Source organism: Artibeus jamaicensis, unplaced genomic scaffold (genome assembly GCF_021234435.1).
Source record: "Artibeus jamaicensis isolate MK-2021 breed Jamaican fruit bat unplaced genomic scaffold, CSHL_Jam_final contig_464, whole genome shotgun sequence".
Classification (NCBI taxonomy): Eukaryota; Metazoa; Chordata; class Mammalia; order Chiroptera; family Phyllostomidae; genus Artibeus; species Artibeus jamaicensis.
This window is the reverse complement of record NW_026521842.1, coordinates 19,613,632-19,622,683: the sequence shown is the minus strand read 5'-3', so window position 1 is coordinate 19,622,683 and position 9,052 is coordinate 19,613,632. Positions and strand designations below refer to the sequence as shown.

At 46.4% G+C, this 9,052-nt stretch overlaps 1 protein-coding gene across 2 annotated transcripts; it reads left to right on the top strand.

The window, feature by feature from the left end:
• The first annotated feature begins 2,318 nt into the window (after nt 1-2,318).
• On the top strand, nt 2,319-7,889 carry LOC119061934 (chemokine-like factor). 2 transcript variants are annotated; one of them, XM_037162715.2, is made up of 4 exons: nt 2,319-2,455; nt 3,398-3,556; nt 5,251-5,346; nt 7,745-7,889. In XM_037162715.2, exons 1-4 carry the CDS (start codon nt 2,384-2,386, stop codon nt 7,859-7,861), a joined length of 444 nt encoding a protein of 147 aa, XP_037018610.1. In that variant the 5' UTR covers nt 2,319-2,383; the 3' UTR covers nt 7,862-7,889. The 2 variants fall into 2 exon arrangements, with proteins under 2 accessions (XP_037018610.1, XP_037018611.1); XM_037162716.2 differs by lacking the exon at nt 3,398-3,556.
• Nucleotides 7,890-9,052: the final 1,163 nt, after the last annotated feature.

The window sequence follows — 9,052 nt, the reverse complement described above, 5'->3', positions numbered from 1 at the left end:
CAAATGCAGTATGACTTCACTTACAGATGGAATATAAAATAAATGAACAAACAAAACAGACTCACAGATACAAGAAACAAAAACAAAAACTAGCTAAGCAAACAACTAGAACAGGAACAGAATCACAGAAATGAAGATCACATGGAGGGTTATCAGTCGGGGAGTGGATGGGGTATGGGGGAAAGTGTAGAGGGAATAAGTAGCATAAATGGTAGGTAGAAAATAGACAGGGGGAGGACAAGAATAGTATAGGAGATATAGAAGCCAAGGAACTTATAAGTACGACCCATGGACAAGAACTGAAGTGGGGGAATTCAGGTGGGAGGGGGTGTGCAGGGCAGAGGGGAATAAAGGGGGATAAATGGGACAACTGTAATAGCATAATCAATAAAATATATATTAAAAAGTAACCAGCCAACTTTTTTGCCTAACTTCCTTGTTTCTGCTCCCTTCTGCCTATAAAAATCTTCCATTTTATATAGATCCAAGGAGCTCCATTCTATCTGCTAGAATGGGTGCTGCCCAGTTCAAATAGATTTTTGGTCAAGTAAACTTTTTTAAAAAAGATTTTGTTTATTATTTATTTTTAGAAAAGGGAAGGGAGAGAAACATCAGTGTGTGAGAGAAACACATTCGTCAGTTGCCTCTTGCTCATACCCCAGCTGGGGAGAGTCCGCAACCCAGGCATGTGCCACGATTGGGAATGGAACTGGTGACCCTTTGCTTTGCAGGAGGGCAAAGCTGAAAGCCACACCAGTCAGGGCTCAAATAAACTCTTAAACTTCTTAATATTGGAAAGACAAGTAGGAGGTGGGGAGGAAGCCTGGAAAACACATCCGTAGCCAGGTAGCAAAAAGTTAGCTCGGGTGTGAGGTAGAAGCAGCCCAGGCCCCGCAACCTAAGCTATTGCAGTGATGAGCAGTGACTGTGTGTGCGGGTGCCCACCCTGGTGCTTGGGTGGCGGGGTTTCCCAGCTCTCCCAAGGAGGGCAACATGCTAGAAGTCACCTGGTGGGCACAGAAAAGGAAGTCATTTGAGACAGGGTTCACTCAGCCTCTATATCTGTTACCGGAAACCTGCAAGCCTGCCTGTGCTTCCTGTACTATCTGCCACAGACCTACCACATGGCAAGTCTGTGCCTTCCATGAACAAACTTAAGGATAAAGTTCACAGACTTTTGCTAGTGATTTGAGATGAGGCTGTCGGAGGTACCTGCTGATCAGATTTGACTGAATGAAATGGACTGAAGCTGAGATGGGCAGGATCCAAGAGGTCTGAATGGCAGGGCAGGGAGTGACGGCCAAATTATTCAAGACAGAATTTAAATCTTGTAAATGTAGCCACATGCCCTGGGCGGTGTGGCTCAGGAGGTTGGAGCGTCATCATCCCACAGTCTAAGAGTTATGGGTTCAACCTCCCACCAGGGTGCCTATGATCCCCATCTGAGAGCGTATGGGAGGCAACCAATTGATGTTTACCTCTCTTCCTCCCTCCCTCTCTAAAAGCAATTTTAAAATGTCCTCGGGTGAGGATAAAAGTAAAATAAAATAAGCAAAAAATAAAAGGAGCCACACATAACTTCAATATCCCTCAAAAGAAAGGCTCCAAGATGGTGACTAGGCTTCCTAGGAGCCCTCGTGGAACACAGGAGTTGAACTGAGTGTCTGCGGGGCCACAGGCTGTTCTACAGGAAGAATCAGCACCAGTGGGTGGGAGGCCACAACACAAATGCACAGAACGAGCAGGCTCACAAACCCAGGCTGTGATCCCCTGGGGGCAGGGGCAGGGACAGGGTAAGAGGCCTAGGCCATTAGTTCAGACTACGCATATTCTATAGCTACCCTGTGCCAGACCCTGAGGACCCTGCAGGGAGAGAAGCACACTGGCAGACACCTGTTTTTGTGCAACTTACATTCTTAAGGTACGTACATACCAACTAATGGTAAATGCTAGGAGGGGAGAGTGACGGTGGCTACTCCAAACAGAGTAACCAAGGAGGTAGCATTTGAGATGTCCAGAGTCTGGAGTGGCAGGATGGCCATTCCTGGAGCGCTTTCTGCCAGGAAAGTTACAGTGGAGAGCGAGGGAGCAGTTGTCTTCGGTGCCTGGCGGGGCGGGCAGGGTGGGCGGAGCGGGGCGGTGCAAACACCCAGCGCTGGGCTACTTACCTCGGCGGCCTGCAGGAAGACCAGCCCCAGCGCACACAAATTAGTGCAGGCAGCAGAGACACGCGCATGCGCGTCTGTGCAGGGAGGGGGAAGCCTAGCCGAAAGGGAGGGGTGGGGGTGCGAGGCAGCTGCAGCCGTTGCAGCCGCTTCGGGAGGCCAGGTCTGCTGGGGTGGGAAGCTGAAGGGCTAGTGCAGTTGCTGACTCTGCAGGAGCGATGAAGGCCGAGAAGCCGAAGCATCGCCCTTTCTGCTTTAGCGTGAAAGGCCATATGAAGATACTGCGGCTGGTGAGGGACAGCTGCGTGGTGGGGGCAGTGTGCAAGCGTGATGACGGGCAGTGAGAGGGCTATAAACTAGGAAGTAGAATGCCCTGTCCTCTCTTCCAACCTTGTGTATCAAGGCTGCCCCAGAGGCGAGTCATTTAGCTCTGAACCCAGAGGAAAGGAGAGAAATAAGTCACTGTCCTCACTGTTGGGGGCTTCCAACAAACATAAAGCAAATGTCCCTGAATGGCCTACAGTTGGACCCAAAACTAGGTACCCAGGTGAGGCAGCTGCAATTGTACAAGTTGGCAGCTGCAGAAGCCAACAAGATAGGAAGACTCAGGTGGATGCTGTGTTTACTTACTAAAAGTCAGAAGGGACCGAGCTCGAGGCTGATACAGCTCAGAGCCAAGACTAGATGGAATTGCCCGTTCCTGGCGCCTCCTACCTACCAGGAGCATTGAGGTCAGTTCTGAACAGGCCTTTGAGGAGAATTAGTCATCATTTGTAGAACACTGACCTGCCTAGTTAGAAAAGGGGCAACTACCATAGGAGAATACATTGAAGGAATTCGAGAGAAAGAGGGAAGGAAAAAAGTTTTGTTTTTTTTAATTTTAAAGGAGTAATATGTGGGAAAGGGGGTGGAAATAGTTAAAAGTTACAGGGAAACAGCTCTGGTTAATCTGAGGAAGAATTTTATATTGCGAGAGCCCCCAAATTAAATGGCCACATGGGAAGGTAATACATTCTCAGAAAGCAAAAGTAACAGGCATAGAGACAAGCCCTTGGTGAGAATGTTAAATAGGTAAACAGCTTCTGTCACGCACACACTATACATTTTGGACGTTCCTCTTTTAGAGGTATGTGGCAGAAACTGGTTTACTGAGCTAACTTTGAAATGATCGTTTTGACAGCTTCAACTTGTATTCAATAATCATTCATAAATCATGTTTTTTCCCCTTATAGGCACTCACCGTTACATCTATGACCTTTTTTATCATCTCACAAGCCCCCGAACCATACATTGTTATCACTGGATTTGAAGTCACCGTGATTTTCTTTTTCATACTTTTATATATGCTCAGACTTGATCGATTAATGGACTGTATCTTTTGGCCTTTGCTTGTAAGTGTTCAGTTTCATCGTTAAAAATAACTACTTTTTCCTGCCATAGTGAGACATTTTAATCAACTCTATTCTTTAGTTTTCTTAAGCCAGTAAGGATCTCTGATAGGCGTAAGGAGAAGGAACTTGACCCACTGCTAATGTGCTCTCTGTATAGTGCCCGGGAGAGGTTCTCAGGGAACCAGGGTGATCACAGAGCAGAAATTCTCCCTGGAGCTCCATCTGCAAGTTGATGCAGCTGAGCCTTCTGTTAGAAGACTTCACCTAAGTGCAGCTCTTCTAAAGGAACTTAAAGTGAAGATCATGATTATAGATTGTTAACCTTTACCTCCCTGTTAAATGCATGTTGGTGTGGCCTCAAAATTGGGGGATAGAGACAGAGGCAGATAGATACACAGCATCTGTATCTTGCACATCCCCCATCACTAAATGGAAAATCAAAATATTTTGGGAGGCTCAATAAAGCACAAAGTTGCCTTACTTAGAAATGTCTGCCATTATTAATGCTAAGCAACTTTTAACTCATCTCGTAGAGCCTCGTTTGGTAGCATACAGATTTCATCTGCCATATTCATTGCACTAGGAATAACTGCCCAGTGGGGCGCCCAGATGGTTCTGTGAACTCTCAAAATAGGCAAGTTGAAGATACTAAGGTGAATACAGTCCTTCAGCCTGAACGATAAACTGGTCCTAGGACTGAGTGACTTCAACTCTCTTTCCTCTTTCAAGTCTTATCCTCAGCACCGTATCTCCATAGATCTCCCTCTGAAGACCCTCGGATGCACCTGTGTCATCCTCTGAACGTGCTGGTACCCAAGCTGATAACCCCTATTAAAGAAAGAGAACATCAGAGTTATTCTGTAACCATAAGCATGCCTTAGAGTAGTGCCTTCTGGAACCACCTTTAAAGGCCAAAGATGGGCATTTCGGGCTAATTACAAGCTGAGAAATCCCCAAACGGTAAAGCTTGGAATTAGATAGGATCTTCACAGCACCTCTCCAAACTCCCACTTGATCTACACTTTAGACCAGGACCTGACTAGAGGGAAGTCTAGGAGAACAGATAACAAAGCCTTTGTCCAGTAGCCCTCGGAGTCCATAACATCATTTAGTAGCAAAAAGACCTAAGCTCAATTATTCCAAGGATTTCTTCAGGGAGATGATGGACATCATCAGAAATAACACCATAATTGGCCAACCATTGCATATAGATGTGTGGGAGTTTCTTCCTAATAATGACCACTTTCTCCTAAGTTTTTACTGCTTTTAGTTTTATTCAGTGCATTTTAGGAACATTACAAACTTGTCTGACTTACAGTGCTGACCACTTCACACTTCCTCTTACACTACTCCAACTGAGCATCCTCCCTTCCCAGTGTACCTACCATTCTACCTTAAACCACCCACAAATTGCATCGTCCACTCCTAACCAGATGAGTTCTCCCTCCAACCACATTTAAGGGGGGAAAATAAGCCTGTTAAGTAGTTATACGATTGGTGCATTATAGGTTAAGAAGGCTACTAGGCATCCTTGTAGACCAAGCATGCTATAGGTGTTATTTTACTGTGGCGGTTTGGTTTCCTGAAATATGCACAATAAATTTGTTGAATAAAATTGAACTTTGAATGTCTTTAGAGGGCTCTTTTTTGTGTGGTCTTCATGTAAAGCTGACCCTTCTATTATGTGTTTTCAGGATATCATCAACTCATTAGTAACAGCAATATTCATGATGATCGTATCCGTGTTGGCGCTGTTACCAAAAACTACAACATTCATCCTCCTTGGAGGCGTAAGTGGCGGCCCTTCTGGCTTCTTCCTTTAAGGTTGATCAGAATTCAGATTTATCTGGAAAATAGATACAGGAACAGAAAACTACACTGTATTCATCCTTGGGTCTCCTAGGCCAGGACATGGTACCCAGTGGCTTAATACTTTTTTTGTATGATGAATACATACCCTGATTAACATGAAGGAGTATGAGTTCACACTAAAACTAATAGGAAGTTAACCAAATAAAGAGGCTCCTACGTATTTCCCGTAGGTAAACAGGGCTAGACTAGACTGCAAAAACACAGACTGAGAAAGGCTACTGAAATTAGTTACAATACTCAGCTCTGAGAAACATGATGTCAAACAACAACACCGTGAATGAGTTGCATAGCTCTCCCTTAAAAACAAACAAACAAAACAACATACTACTCATTAAGGTGAGACACACCATTCTGCGCTCAGGTATCTCTTGTCCTTTTTCAGAGGAAATACAATGTCTCATGATAAGGGAATGGTGGTGGGAGGCCTTGTGACGAAAGGATTATGTTGAACACTGCTTGCTGAGACAAAAATCCGTTCAATCAGACTTTATCCTGGAAAGCAAGCCTTTGGAAAAAGTGTCCAGAAATGTAGTTGAAAGAGTACCATCTGATATTCCTCTGAGATTTCTTATAGGAAGTCCAAAATCATTTGGCTTTTCAAAGTGAATTAGAAAGTTCTTAAATACATCTCTCTCCTACTTCCTCACCTTTTCACAGTATGGACCACTTAGAGCGGACCACTCTTAGATAGCCACGCACTGCATGTCAGAATCCATGGCTTTTCATCTCCCCTATTAGGCCCTAAGCAACTTCATGAGGGATGGGAATTATCCCGGAAATGAGATAGTACTGTAACAGCAATTTTCCCCAGTTGTCTTTAAGATAAATCTAACCTCCACTATGGAGGAAAAGGGACCAGGCACAGGATTGACTCTCATTCACTTATTCATTCATTCACTCATTTATTCATCCACTTATTCTTCAAGTGCACTTTAGTAGGGGCTGACAAAGCATAGAGCTATGCTGTCCAGTGTGGTAGCCACCGGTCGCATGTGGTTGCTGAGTACTGGAAATGTATGTGACTGATCGGTATTGAAATGAGCTGTGCCTGCAAAATGCACACTGAATTTCAAAGACTTACTACCCTGTTTTTGAGAAGCTGTATAATAGTTCATTAATAACTTTATTATACTGATAACATGTTAGAATAATATTTTGGATATATAGAACTAAATAAAGTACATTAAGATTAATTTCACTATTTTTTTAATTTTTAATGTGGCTATTAGAGAATTTTTTATTAATTATGTGGCTTAGCTACACTGGTGACTCACACTGTATTTCTTTTGGACGGCACTGGACTGGAGTGTGAGCCCTGTCCTCAAGTTGTGTAGAGCCTAATGCAGGAAACAGAAGTGTAAACAGCTGTATGCAAGCTGATGACCGAGGACCGGGCACAGAAAAGAGAAAGGAACTTTTCTCTGGCAGTGGAATCAAACTTAGCCAGGAACAGAGGGACTAGGGGGCATGGCTCCGGGTGGAGGAACCAGCCACATGTAGGGGCCCAGAGCCATGAAAGGATAAGCAGGAGGTACTTAATGTGGTCAGAACCTAGGAAGCCACACTTGAGATTCAGGGTGGAAAACAGGCGTGTCTTGAGCCAGCAAGCCAGACTTGCAGGCCTTTAGATGGAGCTGAACACACCGCGTACGTGCAGGGAAGGGCATCCCCCTTCTCCAGCCCAGGCACCAGGCCTCACTGCCTAAAGACCACGTTCTAGTTTATTCTCTTGACGTTAATTTTACTTTCCTAAGGCCTACATAGAGTCCCACCCCTTACGTGGATGCACCCCAGCCTTTGAGAGATCCCTTCGAATTACTTTATTATGCCAGGTCTCCAAAGTTTTCGTCACAGCTGCTATCACCATGGTTGACCCTTGAGCTGGTGTTAACTTGGACCCTTTCTCCAACAGAGTTTGCAACAGGAAAGTAAACTGCGGACCTCTGGAGATATAAATGTAGACTGGTAATCATAAATATCGTCAGTAGGCCTTTAAACAAGACTTTCCAGGAGCAAGTCAAGAGATCCAGACAAGTATTTATTTCAGAGGCCGCGCCAATCTGATAGTATTCCTGCCCTGAATGATGTCCTCCCTTTCTCTAGGCAGGCAAACCTGGGAGTGAGAAGAAGGTGACCTCTGAGGTCTCTTCCCAGTTTTAGTATTAGGTGGCTCAGTAGGGAGCAATCCCAGAACCCTGGCGGGAGAGGAAACCAGTGGGCAGACCACTGGAAAAAAGGGGGAAAAAAAAAACCCTTGTGTGAAAGACGTTAGTCCAGATGACAGCCACAACAATGACACTGTGTCCTTGTTTCCAGGTGTTTGGACTCCTGACAGTGGTGTGCTGCATTGCCGACGGGGTTCTTATTTACAGGAAGCTTCTATTTAATCCAAGTGGTCCTTATCAGAAAAAAGCTGTTCATGATAAAATATAAGTTTTGTAATTTTATATTCCTTTTTAATATTAAACCTATCTCTTTATTCTCCCACATGACTTGTGCAGTTGTTCTCCTTTTAATCTCAATATGGGGGGCTGGAGGAAGAGATTTAGGAATTCTGAGCCCAGGGCTCACCCGTACTGTGCTACGAGTGCCAGGTGGGATCAGTGCGGTTCTCCGCTCCCGGGCCTGGGCAGGCAGTGGCCGAGGCGCTGGGACTACTCTGAATGGTATTCGGACCCCCTTCCTGGCTGGCTGGCCACACTGGAGTTGGGGGGCGGGGGGGGGGGAGTGGTAAATACTGAGTTCTCAGGCTAGGCCACTGCTCACCCCAGGTGACAAGGAAGGTGGTGGCTGAAGAGCATGGTGTGTCCTCGGGCAAGGAGAGCTGGGAGCGCGTGAGCGATGGGCAGCCGACAGCCGGCAGCCGTTGGGGCGCAACGCTGATGACCAGGGGAGGACCTGCTGCCACCGTGCAGGGTCAGAGGCGCAGAGTTAGCCTGACATAGCCAGGCCTGGACCCACCATGCATTCTAACGACGCCAAGGAACCTTCAGGGGCCTCGCCATCCCAGGAACATCCCCAGACGCATCCAGCACCCAAGGGGCATCCCGCCTCCCAGCATCCTGGGCTCGGCGCACGCTCAGTGGTGCGGTCCAAACGTCCAGCGCGGCCCACAGTCTCTGGGCATCCGAAACCCAGTGTGCAAACTGCGCCCTCACAGAAGCCCACAGTTCCCCTACTCCCGAAGCCTCCTGAACCACCGCCCCTGAATCAATCAGAGAAAGCGGCTATCCGAGATCGTGCGGTGGGCCGGACCAGAGTCCCATCCAAATTCAGGGACAGCATCAAGCGTTTTTTCTTCTCGCCCACGGGAGCATTGAAGATCCTGAGGCTGGTGAGGAAAGAGAACCGGTGACTTGGCCGGGCAGGTGCTGGGCAAGAGCTGGGCAGTTGCGGCCTCGGCCGGGGACTGCTCCCCTAGCCCCCTTTGCCAGTCCCCCTTGTTTCCCCTCATCTTTCCCCACCTCTCCCCTGGTTCCTCTCCCACATAGTGGAAAATAAAAACCACTAAAATAACTTGAGAGACATACTTTGTTCTGGAATAGTAAGACCAAATGTTGTGATTTCCAGATTATAAATGAAATGAAATCCCAATTAAAATACCAAAGGTCTTAGTTTGGAGAA